General features: G+C 30.9%; 1 protein-coding gene across 1 annotated transcript; it reads left to right on the top strand.

The window, feature by feature from the left end:
• Positions 1-828: 828 nt before the first annotated feature.
• Positions 829-21,609, top strand: LOC139529825 (ADP-ribosylation factor 6). The gene is made up of 5 exons (XM_071325736.1): positions 829-1,228; positions 6,705-6,801; positions 9,794-9,897; positions 16,288-16,486; positions 17,762-21,609. Exons 2-5 carry the CDS (start codon positions 6,720-6,722, stop codon positions 17,902-17,904), a joined length of 528 nt encoding a protein of 175 aa, XP_071181837.1. The 5' UTR covers positions 829-1,228; positions 6,705-6,719; the 3' UTR covers positions 17,905-21,609.
• The last annotated feature ends 1,264 nt before the right edge of the window (positions 21,610-22,873 follow it).

The raw sequence follows: 22,873 nt of genomic DNA, 5'->3' as shown, positions 1-22,873 counted from the left end.
GGTCTAGTTTAAATTGATAAAAATGTCCTAGTGTGAACGGGGTCTAACAACACAATGATCTACAAATCGTTGCCTAAACTGGGGGTATAAATTGATCTAAACTCTGTGACCCCGGCTTAAACCAGGGTGAAAGTCCCTGCTTTTCCAAAGATTGTCGAAAACAACATTTTAAGCTCTCTGATACTTTAGTATAGAAAGTCCCTGTACAGACTTAAGTTACAGACGGGGAAATATAACGATGAGGGTGGGTTTTTTTTAACGACCTTGACTACACATGAGGGTCTTGCAGGTGGCACGGTAGTATTTGCATTCCAGAATTTAGGTTGCCGTCTTTATCTAAACAGTGTGATTGGACAAAAAATCATGACAGTATCAACTGAACATACTTTCCCAAACTGAGGGATGAATCGGGTGTAGAAAAATATGAAATAATTTTACATACAGATAAAAATGATTTTTTGAGAATTTTTGAGAATTTTTTATTCACTGCACCATTAAAGACCTAAAAGTACTAGTGGCCTTAGGTTTTTAAAAATAGCAAAAATTGTAAACGGTCATGATACATATTCAAATTCATTTCTGAATAGTAAAATGAAAGTACTTCAGTTAACTCTCAATGTAGAATTTTTTGCAGTGTTAGAAAGTGGTGAAAATTCTAAAAAGGCTATCATTATCCCTTATGGGCCAGGAAATACTACCGTGCCACCTGCACGAAGTATCGGGTTTAAATAGAGTGTGATTGCATTACAATCTTTGACTTCCTCGAAAATCATTCATGTGTAAAATTGATCAATGACTTCATCTGCTCCACATCACGCCCAAACTCTCGTGAGAATTTGCGTGTTCAGATTCAAATAGTGTATTATTCCGCATTTTGATTTCTTTGGTTCTGGGCTCAGTTTCCGATAATCTTGTATTTGACTATTATTTTGCAAGTGTCTGTAGCATTATAAGAGCGCTTTCTTTTCGCACTTACAGAAATTAAGGCCGAAATTATGGACTATTTTATACGCCATTTTGCGGAAGTTTTGACCACCGCCATGGGTGATAATACCGCTTACAGAAATGGAACTTGACAGAAAATTATTACAATTTTCTTCTGTTATATGTTGTTGTTCAAAGTCCAATTAATACAACGAAATACTATTTTGTGAATGTAAACAAGTTAGATCCCTTCTAAGTGTCAAACGAGCCCTCTACTCTGAAAAAAACACCTGTAAACATTGAGGTAGGTGGAGACCAATATAAAATGACACCGGTGACTTTCTCGTTCATCTAAATGACATTACACTTCCATTTACACTTAAATTAGTAATTGAAGGGCAGGGATTGAATGATGTTATCATGCTTAAAAGAAACAATGTAACGACAGATCTGTACTAAATAATTGATTCTGTTGATATAATGAATATTTACTGAAAATAAATACTTGTGTATTACACATATTTTCCTAGACTAAAGACTACAATATTTATAAAATATAAAATAACTTTACACTTGAAACAGTTACCCACAGTCTCTTAATGGACATATTTCGTGTGATATGAAGAAATTGAGGAACTCGTGATTTAAATGAACGTTTATTAATTTACTGAATCTGGGTCCGTTCGCGCCCATTCACGTTCGTGCCCTTTCACTTTCGCACCCTTCAAGCAGTCAATCCCCTATGGGGTTGACCAGAGTGACATTCCCTCACATCATTCAATTTGTTTTTATAGTGTGGAAAACCCCCCAACAAATCTTACTGAGATTGATGAGAAAGAAACACACAAATGAATAGATTGACTTTAAACACTTTTCTACACATTTCCCTTCTGTTTCTAGCGAAATTATCGTATTTTGAGCTCTCTTTTACACTATTTATGTTTCTTTTACAATCCGGAAAAATCAGAAATTTTCTAAATATATCCAACCTACATTATATTTTATAATGACGTCATTGTTGGAATGCCACACTATGCAGAAGCAGGGATATCCTTCACTGGTTATTTAAATCATTCTCAGAGTTCATGCACTAATTATAAATTGTTATTTGTTAAATTTAAACATAATTATGTTTGTTGTAGATGATTCAAACATCAACATGCAATACTTTAATTTGTAGGTCAACAACTTTCAAAGTAAACAAAGTCCATGGAGATACATGAGATTGGGAAGAACGATTTTTAAATTTTTTTCTGTAAAATTCTGTTTTGTGAATCTTCCTCCAAATCAGGAGCACCTCAATTGATGAGTAATTATCCTCTAAAATAAAACTTGAAAATGTGACATTTAGTATATGATTAGTAGTCTTCCATTAAAACTAAATTGTGTGTACCAACAAATAAATCATTGTAATGGTTAAAAATGACGACCAGGATTTTTGGGTGAAATAAATCTTAAATATTAATCAAATTTGGTTAGTGTATTGCTATAATTTTTTATTTAATTGTTTTAGATCAAAGGGGCCAATCTGTTAAAAAACAATTATCTTTTGTGTTTTTCGTTTAAAATTTTTAATGTTTTACTCATACGAAGCTAAATACATGCAATATTTACATCATGGCAATTTAAAACAACAATCATGATTTTCTAATCATTCAACTGGAACTTGATTTTAAATAGACAGCTTTCGAGTTCGATGCATTTCCGTCAAAAACTCCGGTTTTAGTGAACGTCATTTGTGCGTTTAGGGGCGTCATCACTTCCGTTTTAATGTTGAGCGAGTGGTTGGAAAACTATAATTCTATATTGTACGAATTATTCAGCAAATTAAATTCTCAAAACTAACAATCAGCACAGCACTGCTGTCATTAGGGAATTGTCATTAAGTACCTACAGAACAACCATTATTTCTAGTTTATCCTGCACAACGACAATCACTAAGACGCTTGATGAACGTAAATTGTGCAGGGATACAGGCGATCCCCTCTATCTGGTAAATGACGTCATAAAGGCGCGCATAATTGACGAGTTTTTGCCGGTGACGGATGAACTCGAAAGTGGTCTATTGGGTGCGAACGGACCTTGGGTGCGAACGTGCGTGGTGCGAACATGTAGGGTGCGAAAGTGTATTGGGCGCGAACGAACCTGATACCCTAAACCAGTAAGACATGTACAAGAATTCTATATATTTATCTTATTTCTGTGGCAAAGTCAACAAAATATTAATGATCATATTTTTCCATCCCCAATTGATTGGTATTTTTATCTCTTAACCATGTTAACCTTTCCACCATATGTACAGGGCACGTTTACTGGTCCTTTTTACGTTATTTTATTTTATCAGTTATTTTTACCTTCGTCTTTTTTTATCTAACCCATATTTTAATAAACTTTTAAAAATTTAAAATAAATCTTTGATTTATCCACTTTTGTTAATACTTCCGATTACCCAGTAAGGGGTGTTCCTAAGATGGAAGCTTATACATAAGAAAGAAAAGAAAGAAAGAAGGTGATTGGCCATGCTGTCAAATCATTAATTATCATTGTTATCACATTTTGATCAGTTTCCATTTGAAGCTTATTGAATCATTTACCCATCTAGAATTGAATTTCTGTGTACATGTGAACATTGAAATGAGTTTTACTTTTTATTTTAAATTATTTATACATTTTTCCTGAAACTCTCTGGTGCCATTTTGGGATATGACTGCTCGCTGAAACCCTTATCAACAGATCAAGAAGTCCTATTTTCTCTGTTCAGGAAATTTTTTCTAATTTATATTGTACATCACCTATAGGCTATAGCACCCCTCCTTTAACCCACAGCATATAAGAATTGAATACAAGACCTGTCAGCCTTTTAGAATCAATTTAACATTTTGTAAGTAGTTGTACCTTAAAGTTATATCAGGGTTATCCTTAATAAAGCATATGTGCATATTTCCCTCAAAGAAACCCTTTTTTTCTTTTGAATTTCTTAGAAAGAGCTAAACAAATTATGGTGTATTTGCTTCCAATTCATTAATGCAACTGATGTGACTACAGTCTACATTGACTCTAATCACTCATTTTAGTAAGACACTTGACTGTACAAAATGTGTCAACATTGACTTGAAAAACAAAGTCAGCCACTTGATAGATACTGCTTAAAAAAATCATTCAAATATAAGTAAAACTATGACAAATGTATGATTAACATATTAAAATTATCAAAATAAAATACCTCAGACTCGGACACAAACCCAAAAGAGTTTACTTTATCATTTGTTTATGAAATATCATCATATTGAAAATAAGGTAAGAAAGTCTGAACTTATTTTACCTTTACATCTAATATTGAATTTAGACAGTTTTTCAACTTTTGAAATGAATGGATTTGTCTTGCTGATTTTTGCTTTATTTATTTGAAGATTGTTGCTAAATATATATATACAAATGTATATATATAATCCACACCTCACAAAGTTTGTAACCATTTGTTCCAACTTTTTTGTTTTATACAATAGAAATAAGATTAAGAAGATGTGGTAAATGTATAAGTGCCAATGAGACTTGTTCAAGTCACAATGTGTAAAAAATAATAATAGGTAAAAGTCAGGCCTACAACACAGAGGATTTGCTCTCACTGAACAGCAAGCTCTAAAGTAAAGGGCCCAAATTTGAAATGACTAATGTAAAACTATTGAAAAAGGAAAACCAGCAGTCTAATCAATATAAAAAACAAGAAACACTAGTGATCCATATAAACAAATGCCAACCACTGAACAACAGGATCCTGACTTAGGACAGGTGCAAACAAATGCAGTGGGTTTATAACTTTAAACTTCAAACAGTTTGGCTCGGGACTATTCGACTGCGCATAATTTCACGCATGAATTACAAAAGTATTTGTCGTAAATTCTATAAAATTGTTGTAATATTTTGATTGATTAGAAATGTTAAATCATTGTAGTTATGTGAATAATAGAATATTTTCGTTATAATCCGTATTTGTTAAAGGGTCAAAATGACATTTCACCCGTTTGCACCATTTTCCCACCAAAATTTGGGTTTTAAGGCAAAATATTTTTTTTTCCTTATCGGTGACCTATTTTTTTTATTTTCTCATTCTTTGAAGCTATATTTCAGCTTTTTATATTACAGTTTTGGACCAAGTGTCATAGAACGTTTTTTTGATAATCCGATAAAAAGATGTCAACACCTCTATTTTCCCTATCATTTCATTGAAAAATGGTCCCTTTTACATACCTGTTTAAAATTAAAATTTTGAGCTTATATGGTCCATGACCCCCTATTTTTTTTCGACCAACTTGATTCAATTTCTGTAAAGAATAAAATAACAAAAATTACGGCACTTCTGATAGAAACTTTGAATAGGCCCGAGCCACCTTAAACTGAAATATTACCAAATGAAAGTGAGAATGGAAATGGGAAATGTGTCAAAGAGACAACAACCCAATCATTGAGCAGACTAAAGTGCAAGTTACAATATGTACATTACAACATAGAATATCACACTATTAAATATCAATTGAAATGGATTAACTTCAACAAAAAGACATATTAGCAAAACAAGTAAACATATACAGTGCTCTAGCTAGAAATCAAAAGGGGCAGGGTGCCAGTGGAGGGCAGGGCACTTTTTCGATAAGAAAAGGCACTGCTCATTTTTTTGTCTACGTTTCTGTGTGTATCACGAGTTAACGAATCTCTTTTTTTTTTACTGTATATGTTTTTTTTTTAAATAAAGATGCTTTTCAACGATAGTCTTTATTTCATTGTTTGTGTAGTTATGATTGATATAGTACATCTTCATCAACATATTAAGTTTTTACAGTTCAACTTCACTCTACCCATTATCAAATACCCATTATCAAAGAATATGTGTGTTTTTTTTTGTTTTTTGTTTTTTTTTATCTATATAGGAATTATAGCTTTCAATTCATCATATGATTTGAAACAGAGAGCATTACTAATTTAACAATGTTTAGAACATGGATTGCTAAAAGTATAATTATCAAGTAGAAATTGCAATATATATTTTTTAATATGTTCAAAGACAGTTAATATCTTTAAGGTAACATTATTATGTTATTATATATTCAATTGGTAATTTATTCCTTTTTTTGGTACTAGATAATATTTTTAGAGCACAAATTTGTTATAAGCTAAAACAGGGGAAGTAACTCCAAAATCAATTTCCGCCACGTTTGGGTTAATTAAAAACTGTGCTTGTCGCTAACAAGTTGAGATGGAAGGCATTTCTGTAAAGGCATAGTTTTATTTTGATGACTTAAATTCAATTCTAAAGTCATGAAAGTCTTCATTATACGCTCTTCCATTGTGACTTGGAGATCGAAAATGCCGACCCAAGCTAAACACACTCGCTGACACATTCATCAAAAGTATGACAAAAAGATACATTGTCCTAATTAAATTACCTAGTTATTAACACCTTTGAAGTCTTTATCATTGTAATTGATTGTAATGACATGATTAACCTGGGGGCAATCACACAGGTGTCATATATATGTAATTAACTTGGAGATCAGAAATCGATGAAACAAAATTTTACCAAAACGGTACAAGATAATTTTGGAAAAAGACGTCAGGGCAGAAGGGCGCGGATGAAGGCACCCAGGGCGCAGCTGAGGGCACCCAGGGCGCGGCGCCCTTCTATTTTGGGCTAGCGAGACCACTGATATACTGAACGAATGAATTGATCTTTGCATGCATATCTTGTTTTAATTCACATACTAATGTATTATTATTTTTTTCAGATTTGAGGGATAAAAATGGGGAAGTTACTATCCAAAATCTTTGGTAACAAGGAGATGAGAATTTTAATGCTTGGTCTTGATGCTGCTGGAAAAACAAGTATCCTTTAAAAGTTTAGACCTTATTTTTATACGACTGCAAACAAATTTTGTGGTTGTATATTGGTATCATGTTGTCGTTGTCATCCGAAGACAGTTGGTTTCCGGACAATAACTTAAGTATAAGTAAATAGAAATGGAGTATTGAATATTAGAAAAATTTTACAATGAAAACTTGATAGATGATATTTTTCTTTTCATAATATATAGATCTGCATCACTGATTACTTAATTTTCTAATGTTGAATCAGGGCTGTATATTGGGCCTCCTTCATTTTAGTACTAAATTTTCTTTGTCTTGAAAAAATGCTAAGCTTGCTGTTTGAAAATATCTAATAAGCTTTATAATATCAAAGATTAGTTAATTTTATGTTCTACTAGAACACACCCGTGATATCACGGGTCCGTGACTGAATTAAAGTATATAACTATGCGCAAGCCTTATTTTAGTATTAGTATTGTCATCTGATAAAGTCATGACGATTATAAGATACACAGTTTTTCTCTGCTTTCAATCTTTCTGTTTGAACCCGTCGAACTGAAACAATAATATTAATTATTAGGAAAACAAAAGGTCCTGGAATGGAGTATTTTTTAATCAACAGCATTGTCCTATATAAGTTATAAATAAAGTTGAATTCTTTGCTTCGCTGTTTTACGTCATGCCCACTAACAAATTGAAAACTGTACCTATACGCCTTATTTTTAGTCCAGATTTTTAGTATTCGTATTGTTATCTTAGAAAGTGTTACAATAACTGATTAAAATACTACAATAGGTAACAATTTGAAAATTTAGATGTATCAACCCTGTGGTTATGACCCGTGTATATAGCATATTAATCCTGAATACAACGTTTGGTGGTGCGCCTGTCAGATGCGGAACGTACAGATAAGGTAATAGGTAACAGGTAACTATACTATTGGTATCGGTAGCGGACTCGACCCGGAACTTCTTAATTATTGGCAATATTAATTACGTGGAAAACAAAAGGGCCTGGAGTGGTGTAATTTTTAATCTACACCCTTGTACTATATTAGTTATATATAAAGTTGAATTCTGTGATTCGTCGTTTTTACGTGATGACGGCTAACAAATTGGACCTCGTAATTTTAGTATTATAGATTTCATACTTTTATACGACCGCAAAAATTGAAAATTTTTTGGTCGTATATTGGTATCACGACGTTGGCGTGGTCGTCGTCGTCCAAAAATATTTGGTTTTCGCACTCTAACTTTAATAAAAGTAAATAGAAATCTATGAAATTTAAACACAAGGTTTATGACCATAAAAGGAAGGTTGGGATTGATTTTGGGTGTTTTGGTCCCAACAGTTTAGGAATTTGGGGCCAAAAAGGGCCCATAAAAGCATTTTTCTTGGTTTCGCACAATAACTTTGGTATAAGTAAACAGAAATCCATGAAATTTTATATTAAGGTCTATGACCACAAAAGGAAGGTTGGGATTGATTTTGGGAGTTTAAGTCACAACAGTTTAGGAATTAGGGGCCAAAAACAGGTTCCAAATAAGCATTTTTCTTGGTTTTTGCACAATAACTTTAGTATAAGTTAATAGAAATCTATGAAATTTTCACACAAGGTTTATGACCACAAAAGGAAGGTTTTGATTGATTTTGGGAGTTTTGTTCCCAACAAATTAAGGGCCAAAAGGGTCCAAAATTAAACTTTGTTTTATCAAAAAATGAATTATTTGGGGTTCTTTGATACATGTATGCCAAATCTAACCGTGTATTCAGATTCTTAAATTTGGTCCTGTTTTCAAATTGGTTTACATTAAGGTCCAAAGGGTTCAAAATTAAACTTAGCTTGATTTTAACAAAAATTGAATTCTAGGGGTTCTTTGATATGCTGAATCTAAACATGTACTTAGATTTTTGATTATGGGCCCAGTTTTGAAGTTGGTCCAAATCAGGGTCCAAAATTATTATATGAAGTATTGTGTAATAGCAAGAAATTTTCTATTGCACAGTATTGCGCGCAATAGCAAGAAATCTTCAATTGCACAGTATTGTGCAATAGCACGAAATTTTCAATTGCACAATATTTTGCAATAGCAAGAAATCTTCAATTGCACAGTATTGCGCAATAGCAAGAAATCTTCAATTGCACAGTATTGTGCAATAGCAAGAAATCTTCAATTGCATAGTATTGCGCAATAGCAAGAAATATCTAATTGCACAATATTGTGCAATAGCAAGAAATTTTCAATTGCACAGTTTTGCACAATAGCAAGAAATTTTCAATTGCACAGTATTGTCCAGTTTTCAAATTGGTCTACATTAAGGTCCAACGGGTCAAAAATTAAACTTTTTTTGATTTCAACAAAAATTGAATATATGGGGTTCTTCAATATGCTGAATCTAACCATGTATTTAGATTTTGGATATTGGACCATAATAGGTAAATGTCCAATTTAAAATTCTTAAGTTTAAGTTCTTAGACCACATTCATTCTGTGTCAGAAACCTATGCTGTGTCAACTATTTAATCACAATCCAAATTTAGAGCTGAATCCAGCTTGAATGTTGTGTCCATACTTGCCTCAACCGTTCAGGGTTCAACCTCTGTGGTCTTATAAAGCTGCGCCCAGCAGAGCATCTGGTTGCTTTTCAGATAAAGAATAATAAACAAATGTGAATACAATGCATTTGTTCTTGTACTCCACATTGAATACTGTAAATTTAGAAATTATTGTGTGCATTTATCATTGCAATTTTGTCATTTTAGACTAATATTCGATTTGAATTTTTGCAATAATGAAAAAAATCCTGTTCAATTCATATAAAAAAATTCAAAATGCTAGTTTAAATTATTGCGATTATAATTTTTATAACCCTGTCACATTTTGAACAATAATAGAAACATTCCAATAATTTCTGAATTGACAGTAACACATTAACCTCATTAAGACGCCATAAGTTTATCATTCACAGTGCACATTTTATTAAAGATTATTCCTTAACCATGATTTCAGCTATTTTATACAAATTAAAACTAGGACAGTCGGTGACGACGATACCAACTGTAGGATTTAACGTAGAAACTGTAACTTATAAAAATGTCAAATTTAATGTTTGGGTGAGTATTGTAACTTTACTATTAAATACAAAGAGCATGTGAGTAGGTATCACATACATGTATAAATTGATATATTAATCATGTTAATTAAAATAAATTGTGCAATATTTCTGTTTAAAATTGGCAGTCTGCACCTTTAGCCACTAGTCTAAAATCCAGACTTGGAATACTTTAAACCGAGTTTTACTGTGCGTACTGCTATGTGTTTCTTTAATATTCTACATTATTTAGAGGTATATGGGGAGGATTGAGATCTCACAAAACATGTTTAATCCCGCCACATTTTTTGTTCCTGTCCAAAGTCAGGAGCCTCTGGCCTTTGTTAGTCTTGTATGTCTTTAAATTTTAGTTCAATTTATGTTTTGGAGTTTAGTGTGATGTCAATTTTCACAGAACTAGTACTCAATTTTATTTCGGGGCCAGCTGAGGCCAAACTCTGGGTGCAGAATTTTCTCACTGGGTTGAAAGCCCATTGGTGGCCTTTGGTTGTTGTCTGCCCTCTGGTCTGGTTGTCCTATTCCCCATTTCCATTCTCAATTTTTTGGTAAAATTCTAGTTTCGGACTAGTAAGTTTTAACAAAACTTTATTAAGACACATATGGAAAATGTTGGAATACTGGTGTTTTTGGTGCAGACTGAATCGGTAAAATGGGCCAGCACTTACTTATGTTTAAATGTGGTTTAACTTCGCCTCAGTGTGCTTACTGTACACCATATATAGTATGCTGTTGTATATTTTCTCAGACATATTGGTTTGAACTCTCTAATGGTTATTTTATAATTCCTTTTAAAAATGCATAATGAGAAATAGAAATAAAGGTTCTATACCACTGCAATGAGTATAATACAACATTTTAGACTTTAAATGTAAATTTTGTATCTCTTCCATGTTTTGGCTTGACTTATGAAGAAATGCACATGTTGATAAAAAAAGTAGAGCAGTTGTGGGAAAATATGAATGGGCTAAGCACATATCTTTAAGTATAGATATAAAAATGATTTACTTCAATTATGCTTAGATTTATATATATATACATGTATATGTGTATATAATTGGGCGCATAACGTTTGCGCGCATTTGGGGATTAAAATGTTTTACAGGTAAACTCAGGTAAAAAAGGGAATATAATAAAATATAAAGTGGGTGGAATCATTAGTTTATGATGAATATAAAACTTTTGGTATTGATAGAATATAATACAACCGACTTGAATCCCACTTCTAGGTGACTTAGACTAACGTAAAGGGTACTTTTACTTAAAAATACTTGAATAAATTTATAAGTAAATAAGTATTATTACCTGAGCTTACCTGAGTTTACCTGTCAAATAAATGCGCGCAATTGAAATCAAAAGAAGCGCAAACATAATGCACCGATATAATTTGACATAGAATTTAAATCAAAATATTAATATATACAGATGTACCGGTAAAAAGTCTTTCATTCATTTCATGAACTAGCAAGACCTAAAATGTTTCCATGACATAAGTGTCAGGCTACATAGCAGTTGGTCATGGTTTTATCATGGATGCTTATTCATATATATATAATGTAGGATAGTTTTAAGAATCATTCATTTGTTAAAATAGAAAAGAAGTGCTATTGTAAATAAATTTACTATAACATGTACATCATAAAAATTTTCAAGCACTACAAATACGTTCCTATAGAAATGAGAGGTTTAAAAGAATAATATGTTTTTGATATCTGACTTTTTATAAGTATTGTGTAAGATTCAATGTGTAGATCTTTTAATGTTGGAAGCAAAATAATTCTGTCTAAATATTCATTTTTCTTAAAAGAAAATGAACATTGATAAAGGTCTGAAATTAAGGGTCTGGAGAAATGAATTTAGCAGTAGATAAAGGATTCCCCTCTGTTGGATATCTAAATTACAGACACAACTTACACCCTGTGGATCTGTAGGGGGTCAGCAATGAAATGTATAACAAATTCCTGCAAAGTTTTTGTAAAAATAAACAATGAAATACAATAACATTAATAGACAACATCACCATTAATAGTAGACATGACGTCATGATAACCATATGAAATATACTAGCCCCATGTGGATTAATAGTTGCTCATTTTAGCTGCTAGAATGGATATCAAGTTTAGATGATAAGAAGGTCATGCAAACATTTAGTGATGGTTGATTTCTAGATGTCTGCTGATTGTATACCCTATGTGCTTTCTTAAGTGTGAGGTATATGGTGATGGAGGGGTTTGTCTTTTCATGAGTTTGTTCATCCTTATGTTCCACTTTGATACCTGCAACTGCTTGTGACAATTTTGTAAAGATTTCACAGAATTTTACTCATACAATGTACTACTGTTGCCCTCCTATTTCATTTCTTTAATTGAATTATTTTCTTTTAGGCACATACATGACACGTCTGTACAATAGTGCATTTTGTTTATTTGCATTAGTTTCTACTAAAAAGTAAAATCACAAAAATACTGAACTTAGAGGAAAATCAATTTGGAAAGTCCATAATCACATGGCAAAATCAAAAACAAAATGCATCAAAAACGAATGGACAAGAACTGGCATATTCCTGACTTGGTACAGGCATTTTCAAATGTAGAAAATGGTGGATTAAACCTGGTTTTTTAGCGCTAACCCTCTCACTTTGATGACAGTCTCATCAAATTCCATTATATTTACAATGATGCGTTTACTAAACAGACACTAAACCCTTTTCATAATAAAAAAAACTTTCTTATAATGTTAACCATATAATGTCATTGTGCATTTTTTGTTGTTGGTTCAAAGCATTTTTTGGGGGGGTTTCCAATACAAATGCATTGACTTTGCTTTATTAAAAGGTATCCATTTTTTATTCACAACTCCTCCTTAACCTACCTTTTAAATATATTTAAACTTTCTCACATTTTTACAGTTTCCCATATAGATACTGCTATTGTAAAATTCCTATTTCTATTTTTGAAAGGAAGAATTTCCATTGTTCCCATCAGGAAACAATGTGAACACTTATCACTGTATATCATATTTATATCCTCTCAAAGCCCAATTAATTTTTAATGAGAATTATCGCTATTTTGTGCATTTTTCCTTTGATCTTTTTTTGTGATAATTTTCATATCATGCTTCTTGATTGAGATGGAAAAATTATCGCTAGAAACTAAGGAGGCCACGTGGCGTTGCTAACGAAATTGACATGAAATTGACAACGTCGTCATAGGTAAAATAGCGATAAACAGATTATCATTGGTCATCTCAACTCGATTGCTTTTCTCACTTTCGCTGTACCAGCTCAAGCGAGAAAATCAATCTCGTTGAGATGATCAACGATAATCTATAATTACATGATTTATTTTCAGAATCCTTATTGTATGATGTTATTGTGCACATATTTTCTTTTTTTCTTCAGATTTTTTTGTATGATCCTTGGATGGGACAAGGGGTGCCTCTAGTTTCTGCTTGTGGTTTTCTTTCCCAAATCGAGCAAATATTTTTGTTAAAAGATAACAAATAAAATAGCTATCTGATGAATATATCTTAAATATAAAATCATTCTGTTTCAACAGCTGAAAGTCTTTCATTTAAGTTTCAATATTTAAAGAAAATTCCCATGTTTATTTAAAGCTGAATATTACATAATTTTGAATATTTTAAGGACGTTGCAAAAGTGACTGTAATGTAACAAGTAACCCTTTCAATGTCATGTTACAATATAGGTCATCAAGTTGGTTATTTATTAATGACTAAAAAATGTGTGTACAGGAGGAGTGATTCATACAATGATAGGACGTGTAATAAGAATGAAGTGTATCTACTTCCTTAATTTGATGTAATTATTGCTAACAATCTAATTTCCTTGTCCTTTACATAACTTATATCTTAAGGACTCTTTAGTCTTAAAGTAAACAGTAATGACAAGATCTTTACTCAAAGTTGAGGAGAATATAATTGGTACATGTACTATCTTTTATGGTTTAAGAACCTCAAAGGGTTTCATTTAGATGGTAGGACTTAAGAAAGCGAAAAAAGGTTATGAAACTTATAACTATAAAAAGTTGTTTTTTTGTGTTGACTTTATAAAATACATGGGCCTGTTTCATTTATCATATGAAAACCTAAGATTTAACATGCCCAGAGACTTCATAATGCTCCTCCTTTCCTCAATTTACTTCGTTTCTTTAAAAAGGGAGGTCTGTCAAAAAACATGTTTTTTAATTTAACTTTTAATCTAGTCATTCAGTAGAAGTTGTAATTGTATAAACTGAATGTCAAGATTTTCAGTATTGTTTGCTGAAATAAAAGATATATTGTTTGTAAATATGAAGACTTAGTCACTATAGTTGATAATTCAAAATGAATAACTATATATCTTTATTGAACTTAAGTGGGTATATGAAACTTTGTTAATATCATGTAATGTAAATACTAAAGTCAGATATAAAGATAAGTATAATATGATATTTACATAGCAAGGAGAATTGTTCTATTTTATTAACATGTTACATCCTAACATTTACAATATTTAGATCATCTTGTGTTGATATTTGTACCGCCCCCATCCATCTTCCATTCTTTTATTCATATCTTTGATTTCTCATCAATTAGATTAAAATTAAATGGAAATTGATGAAAATATATTAATAAATATTAGAATAAGGTTTAAAACATTAAGCATATGGGAGTCCTGAAAAAAAGCCATTCAGGAGGAAATCCTCCTTACAGTTTACTCAATATTTTATAGAGGACTATAATTTATCTTACATTAATTAAAATAAGTTTTTATTGGCAAAAAACAACATAAGTTTGAGTAACCCTTGTTTAAAGTGTGAAGTTCAACTTCAGAATTATCTAATATCCACATATTTTGTTGTCCTGTTCAAATATTATGTTGAGATAAAGTTAATATATACTTACCACCCTTATGACCCTTATACATTGTCATATGTGTAACATAAACATTGATCATTGTAAATAATGAAAGTAAATATTATAGATTCATAGAAAGAGGTATTATTTTTGCCTTTGAATAAACAAGATTTCTGATTTCTTACTATGACGAAAGTATGAATTTAACTTGACAAGAAAAGCCTTGTTTACAAGATTAGAAGATATATAAGTTTTAAAGGAATGAAAGGTCTCAATGTTTATGATAATGATTTTAAAGTCATGAAAGTTGTTATTCTGAATAAAACCAAAGAAATAAAAGTTTAGTTTTCTGAACATTTTGAATGTCACTAAAAAAAAATCCAGGACCTAACTTTTTTCTCCAACTGTTAGGGAATAAGGGACAAAATAAGCAGTTTTGTAGTTTCCTGAAAATAACTTGTGTGTAATGTATTAATCTCACTGAAAATGTACCACAATATTTCATATCTCAAAAAGGAGGCTTAGATTGAGTTTGGGGCATAAAAGGGGCAAACAACTAGCAATTTTCTAATTTCTAGACATGTACAATAACTTGTGTTTTAGTGTTTGGATCTATCTGAATTTGTAATGCAAGGTTCCATACCAGAAAGGAAAGGCTGGCATTGAGTTTAAGGATCATAATTCCAAGGGGTTCAAAAAGTGTGGGGGGGGGGGGGGGAGGGATTTATTTTTTATATGTCCGCAATTTTTTTTCGTTTTTCGTCCAAAGACATTTGGTTTCCGTACAATAAATTTAGTATAACTATAAGTAAATATAAATCTATGAAATTTAAACACAAGGTTTATAACCACAAAAAAAAAGGTTGGGTTTGAATGTTGGGATTATGTTCCTAACGGGCAAACATGCCTGGGGCCTAAATAAGCACTTTTCTAGTTTTCAGGCAATAACTTGTGGAACTTTGTATAACTCTTTTTGAAATTATACCACAAGTTTCCATACCACAAAGGGATGGTTAGGATTGACTTTTGGGTGTCATTGCTCAAACCATTTAGGAATTAGAGGCAAAAAAGGGTGAAAACAAGGGTTTCCTAGTTAATAGGCAATTTAAAAGCAGTGTAAAGGAGGTAATCCAAACATATGTAAAGTACAATGTTGTGTAAGTTTGGATTTACCTCCCTTACACTGCTTTTAAATTATGTATATATATAAAGAAATGTTGTATTGTCTTAAGGTGATTACATGTAGTTGTCGTCAATTTATTTTTAGAAATTACTTGTCCCAATTGTTTAGGTTCAATCTCTGCGGTGGTATCAGGCTGCACTCGGCGAAGCATTTTATTTTTTAAATTATTAAGCAATGCTACTAGGTATCTGTATCTAAAAGGGAGTAAAAACAGTAGTTCAGCCTAGATATTTGTAGATGTTGCATTGTAACCTTGTTTTGAAGAAGTTGGGTAGACATACATGTGTCTTATGTACATGATGTAGGGAAACTGTGATTAATTCAAACATGATGAAATTTCCCTGTTTATTTCAGGATGTTGGAGGACAAGATAAGATACGACCATTGTGGAGGCATTATTATTCTGGAACACAAGGACTTATATTTGTAGTAGATTGTGCCGATCGTGACAGAATAGACGAGGCACGTCAGGAGTTACATAGGATTATTAACGATAGAGAAATGAGAGACACTATTATACTTATATTTGCTAATAAACAAGATTTACCAGATTGTAAGTCAACCAATATAATTATTTCTAAAGGGGCTATAATGTGTGAGTCTAAGGTGTTTGTATCTCTTGGAATTTCATGAATTTATCGATAAATGCAAATACTTCTAAAGTATCCCCCAAAATAATTAGGTTTACAATAATTGGTATATGATTTGCATATCTATAAATACTTGAATTGGATCGGTTAATTAGAATTTTTCTCTAAGTTTACACTTCGATAAACCATGTTTCCGAAACTACTTTCGTAGTCTATTTATGTGCAATACACAAGCTTGCAGGGATCCCGGGATTTTCGGCAAATATTGATAAAAAAACAAATACATAACAGTTGTGTCTATTTTAGTGCATATATCATGTATATGACAAAAAAGAAATAAAATAAATACACTAAAGCTACGAAAATGTATAAATTCAAAATTCAAATAAAATTCCACAAACTTTCATGAATGATTTGGTGAATTATAGTCATGGCAAACACGACGTCATACAAATGAAAACTTTTATTGGAAAGATTATTTCGTTACTTGTACCTTTCAAATTCGAATATCATATCTCATTAATTTGAAGTTTTGGAGGTAGGTGCTATTTTATTTAGGATTCTGTTGCATTTTTCGAATATTTATAGTTTTAGAAAGTCAATATGGCGGCCAACTCCTTAGTTACGACATGTCAATTGTGCATTTGATGGTTATTATAGTAGCATTTACAAAACAAATGTTAATTTAAAATCGCTATTATTTGGCTTAAGAATTATAAGATTAATCCTATAGTAAATCTACTTCTAACAGGAGTGTATTGAGTTTATTGACACACATTTTCTTTCTAAAAACACTTGTTAAAAACAATACTTGGTAATACCATATATATATATATATGTAAATAATTCAAAGTAATTTTTCAAACTTAAACTATCAAACTGAGGAAAGAAGTAGAAAATTATTCATGTACACTTAAAATACTTCGTTAATTGGAATGAGTCATCATTGTTTAATATTTATGAGAAGATAACACCTCCGACCTGAAAAAAGGAAAACATGAATTTAGAAACAATTTTGATATATTAACTGACGTCCAAATTATTCAAATGATAAATAATGTAAAAATAACCATGTCTTGGTGTTCTATTACCGGGTAAGGGTATATCATAAATAGGTATTGAATTCTCGCATAGCATTGTAGGATGTGATGATGTTATGAAATAAAACAAAAAATTAATGTGTTTAATTGAAATGAAAAATATGATAGTCTCAAAATGAATATTATTGTTCTTTTCAGCAATGAAACCACATGAAATTCAAGAAAAATTAGGATTAACACGTATACGTGATAGAAATTGGTATGTTCAGCCATCATGTGCTACGTCAGGAGATGGACTATATGAAGGACTGACTTGGTTAACATCCAATCAAAAGTCTTGACCCTAGTCATTCAATTTAGTGCACTGCAGCTTCATCCAGAATGGGCCAAACACAGGAAAAGACTGGCTGAAAAAGGCCGCCTACATTTCTCAATTCTATCTAAAGTGCTGTTTTGTTGTAAATTTTTGCTGAAGAATTATCTGATTATGTATGATGATAATGTAAAGAATGGAATGTTTCCAATGACACATGTATACATTTAGAAATGGAGGGAGTTTTCTCAGCGTTAGTGGTCATGTATGTTGAGGTTGAGAGACTGTTGAATGGAGCCACCCCTTTGCTGCAGATTATTATTCATTTAAAGAAAATTTTAACATTATATTTTCTTCATTTTTATTTAGCTTGTATATTTTAACAAATAAGCTTTTTCCTCTTTCCAATATGTCCATGTATCATGCATATGTTGATCTTGATATTTCTGAAAGTAACAGTCATAGCATTGTAACTTATTTAATACTTATTGATGACCACTTTGGTTAGTAACTTGAACACTTCAGTAACTATCATGACTATTCAATTTAAAAGTCATGGCCATCTTTCAAGATTATCCTTTATTATATTATGATTTTCAAAATTATAGGGTTCTCATTAAGTTCTTATTAGTGAAAGAAAATTTTATGGCCTTAAAAACAATTTTCATTGTAGAGCTTTGATAAAACGAAGGAACAAAATGCTTTGGAATTAGTTGGCTCATGATGTATATATAATGTTGAAATACCCATGCATACCTCTAGAATTTCATTTTGCTTAAAAAGATGTCCATATTGAACGCCTGATTGTCATTAACATACACTACAGCTCGGGTGGATTTTGCTTGTCCACCCGTCCACAGTGGGAGTGGGCACCGGGTGGCCAAAATTTCTAGCTTGTCCACTCTGCCCACCCATAGGAGTGGGCTACAATTTCTTTTGTTTAATCAAAAGACTTGCAAGTACATCCAATTGGAAAAAGCAGATAAGCATTTATAATCAATATTTTTACAAAAAAAAAGAGATTATAGCTGGAGTGAGCACGGGTGGGCTGTCCACGGTGGGCTGGTGGAAAAAGCAAAATCCACCCAGGCTGTTGTGTACATGTAGACCTATATTTATAGATGAGTTTACAATGCAGTTTCCTACACCCTTTTTGTTATAAGGAATCATTCAGATCTTCAAATTTTCTGTGGAAATGGAATTTGGTTATAAATGAAAAAAGAATTTATTAAAAAAAAAACTTATCTCTATAAGTACAATTTCTGCCTTCATTCAACAGTTTAATAATAAAATTTTGGTTTCTTTTTACAACTTTGACAGTACACTGACTACAATTGTTTCACTGTTGTGTGTGACACAGAACTGTAATAAAATAAAACCTGACCCTAATTTTTTTATTTAATTATTTTTGAAATAAATCTTCATTTTTGTTTTACAGCTACATGTATATTGATAATTAGTTGTCTACATGATGAGAAAATAACATTTACACAAACAAATGTACCTCTTATTGTATTGTAATGTCTCTTACAAAAACATTCATATTTGTATTAATCTACAGTTTAACATAATTTCAGACTTTTTATTTAAAACATATTTAAAAGGTGTGGAGAAGCTTTTTGTTGATGTACATATTTTTTTTATATTTTTAATATGCTGTATAAAGCAATGTTTCTGTTTTAAATTGTTATAGTTTGAAAGATCTAGGCACCAGAGCTAAGTGGACTAATGGCATACATGTAGTTGTACATTTTGATTGACAGACACAGTCATGCAGTTTCTTACAAATGAAGAAATTGAGTTTTAATTGTTTGTAAAATTGTAATTGTGCAATCTGAACTCTCATCTTATTGTTATAATTAATGTGTGATTAATTCTTTATACAGTTGAACCACAGGTATTCGAACAAAATTCAGCCTTCGCTTTACATAATCATTTAAAAGTAAGAATTACACATGTATATTAGTCAGTACAACTAACTAGAGAGCTGAAGGTTTGAGTAGCTGTGGTTCTACTGTAGATCTCTTGCTCAGTAGGTAGCAACAAATTTAAGCCTTTCCTTGTATGTATAAATATTAAAAATATTGGTTCAATTAATGAGAGACCTCAAGTACATGTATGTAGTGTTCAAATCCAAATTTCTGGATATACAATGTAATAACAATTTAGGTTGTTGAATTATTAAGACTGTGAATGCTATTCAGATGAACAATATCTCTGTAAATCACTTTTAATTTTTTTCAAATATTATTTGAACTTTCTCATTTCTGTTAAAGTTATAATTGTAAAAATTAATATATTCAATTTAAATATGTTTGAACAAAAGTTGTGTCACGTTAATTATTCAGGGTATACATTACCTGGTGCTGATTTATCATGTGATGTAGAAATTTCATTAACAGAAGGATATAAGAAGTTTTCTATGGTTTCTGTTTAGAAGTGATGGAAGTCTAAATAAACTTTCAAGTGTTTAGAAGTAACTGTATCTGTTTAGGAGTCACTCGTCTAACTTGAAAAGTAAATCTCCAATTTCAAAAATAGGTCAAACTTTTTAGGATTTAAAAGAACAAATTTTTTTTATATATTTAACGTAACTTTTGAGTAAATAGGATAATCAGAGTCAATATCAGTATAAAAAAAACGTACAAAGACTTATTGGACTAACAATTGTATTTAACTGGTGTTTTAAGATAGTGTTATTGTTTACTCTTAAGAAATAAACCAGATTATTTCACTTCCGACTTCTTTATTTGACTGGTTTCTTGTTGAAAATTATGAAATTTTAGGAACAGTAAAACATATCTTATTAATGTTATAATCATGATTAATAAAAACATTGAGTTTGATCAAATATAGTAACATAATATAAGAGATAAGTAGAATTACCATTTAGCTTGATGTATGAAAAGTTTTAACATTTAATTCATTGACAATTTATATTGAATGAAAGCTTATTTGCTTATATTGAATCTGTTGATTAATGTGAATGTTTTAAATGAATGATTTGCTTCAAAATACTTCCATTCTCAAGAGAAATTATGTAAAGCACTTTCATTTATTATTTATATTTAAATGCCTTTAGATTACTTAAAGTTGATAAACTATTATTTATTAAGACATATATTTAGGGGAAAATATATATCTGGTAATTTTGTTTTTAATTTTTAAATTTTTGCAATATCTACTCAGTTTTAGTTTATTTATTTTGCATACTTCATTTATAAAAAAATATTGATATAAAGAGATGATAATTACAGATCAGTTTCTCATTCAACCACCTCTAGTGATGTTTTTTGATAGGAATGAATTGTAATTTATACTTGAGGTGAAACACTTTGAATGTTTGTCAGAAAAATGTTGATTTTTTTTTATACAAAAGTTATGTAACGAAGTAATATAACTTTCGATAATGTTTAGAGAAAAACAGACATAAGTAATTCAATTGAAAGAAAATATTTCTGATAAAAGTTTGAAAAGTCAAAATGCACATTTTGTATCCTAATGGAAGTATTCAAAAACATTTGAAATTTAAACTGTGTGTAGTTTTATATGGTGACCAATAGCCTAATATTTTTACTGTGCATTTATTTTGTTTTTATTGTTATATAGTCAGTTTCCATAAAGGGGAGACAAATCTTGTTATATTCAGTAAAACACTTGAATTCTGGTAAAACCGTGTATAATGAAAGTATGCAAATGTTATTAAATAAGTATAACATGATACAAAACCAAACATGGACTTGTTTTCTATTTTATGCCAATGATATGTGTACATGAAAATGATGGGGTAATATAGAAATTAGATTCCCTGGTGGGTTTATTGTATACCAATTAACACAATTACCAAGGACAATGATTGTATCATATCAAGCAGACTTGTTTTTAAAAAGTCCAGTTGCTTAAGAAAGATTTTAAGTATGAAGAATATCAGTTTTATCAAAATATTCATACTATTCATATTCCATTGATTGACTTTCTGTTTCATGAGAAAAATGGAATAATATTGAGTATCATGTTATCAGACACACTACTTAAAAATAAAAATGGATATGAAAACTTCTATTATAATGACATTTTCCAAAAGTTTTGAGCATTATCTTTTAAAAGAAAATGGTTTGAGAATTGTACTGACATAGAAGGGAGATAGTTCTACAGCATAAACAATGATGTGAAAAAGTGTTGCAACTTAAATTATCTCCCTTTCAAATGTTTTCAAGGTTTTGATACCAAAGTTTAACTGGTTCAAAACATTTTTTTTTCTATTTTCTTATCAAAACAAATATCTTAATTACCAGTAAAACAAGGTTGATTTATTGGTGTTTAATGAAGCTTTCTGTACAACTATGCCTTTTTGTGGGGTTCAGTTTTTTTTGGTGGAGGAACCTAGAGAGAATGACTGACCTTTAGGTAAAACAATTTTTAGAACATATAAACCGGCACTATCATGGAAGTTTTCATAGCAGAATCCAAGACTTTTGAATGCTAATTTTACAGCATTAGCCATATTAAAATTTGAATATTACAGAGGGAAACAAAGATGGAGAACCTATATGTGGAATTTATATCATTCTGCTCACAAGGAAGCTTTAAGCAAATAGTTACAAAAGCTAAGGTCGAAATCATCTTTTTGTAAATTTTACAGACAAACACAAGTTGGTTGAAAATATTGCACTATCTGTTTCACAGATGAAGATGGATATGTTCCAATTGTACCACAATACTGATTTTTTTCTTAGAATATGACCAACTGAATCAAAGGTGCAGGCTTATAATTTGATATGCCAGACAAGTGTTTCGTCTTCAAAAGACTCATCAGATCAAATTAATTAGAAATCCAACCAAACAAGTATGAAGTTGACTTCATTAAGGGAAACCAAAGGTCTAATTTATATCCAAAAACAAGAAAAAAGTAACAACGATGAACCCCACCAACAAACAACCACTAAAAAAAACTGGGTCCTGACTAACGACACATGCATAAAAATGAAGCGGGTTTA

Source organism: Mytilus edulis, chromosome 7 (assembly GCF_963676685.1).
Source record: "Mytilus edulis chromosome 7, xbMytEdul2.2, whole genome shotgun sequence".
In the NCBI taxonomy this organism is placed as follows: Eukaryota; Metazoa; Mollusca; class Bivalvia; order Mytilida; family Mytilidae; genus Mytilus; species Mytilus edulis.
The sequence above is the reverse complement of the archived record's forward strand: the minus strand, read 5'-3'. Positions and strand labels throughout refer to the sequence as shown.

What these genes read in the sequence shown, in the direction of transcription:
- LOC139529825 (XM_071325736.1), top strand. Translation starts at nt 6,720, where the DNA reads ATGGGGAAGTTACTATCCAAAATCTTTGGTAACAAGGAGATGAGAATT. An exon ending in TGATGCTGCTGGAAAAACAA is followed by an intron (nt 6,802 to 9,793) that starts GTATCCTTTAAA and finishes CCATGATTTCAG; the next exon opens with CTATTTTATACAAATTAAAA. An exon ending in TAAACAAGATTTACCAGATT is followed by an intron (nt 16,487 to 17,761) that starts GTAAGTCAACCA and finishes TGTTCTTTTCAG; the next exon opens with CAATGAAACCACATGAAATT.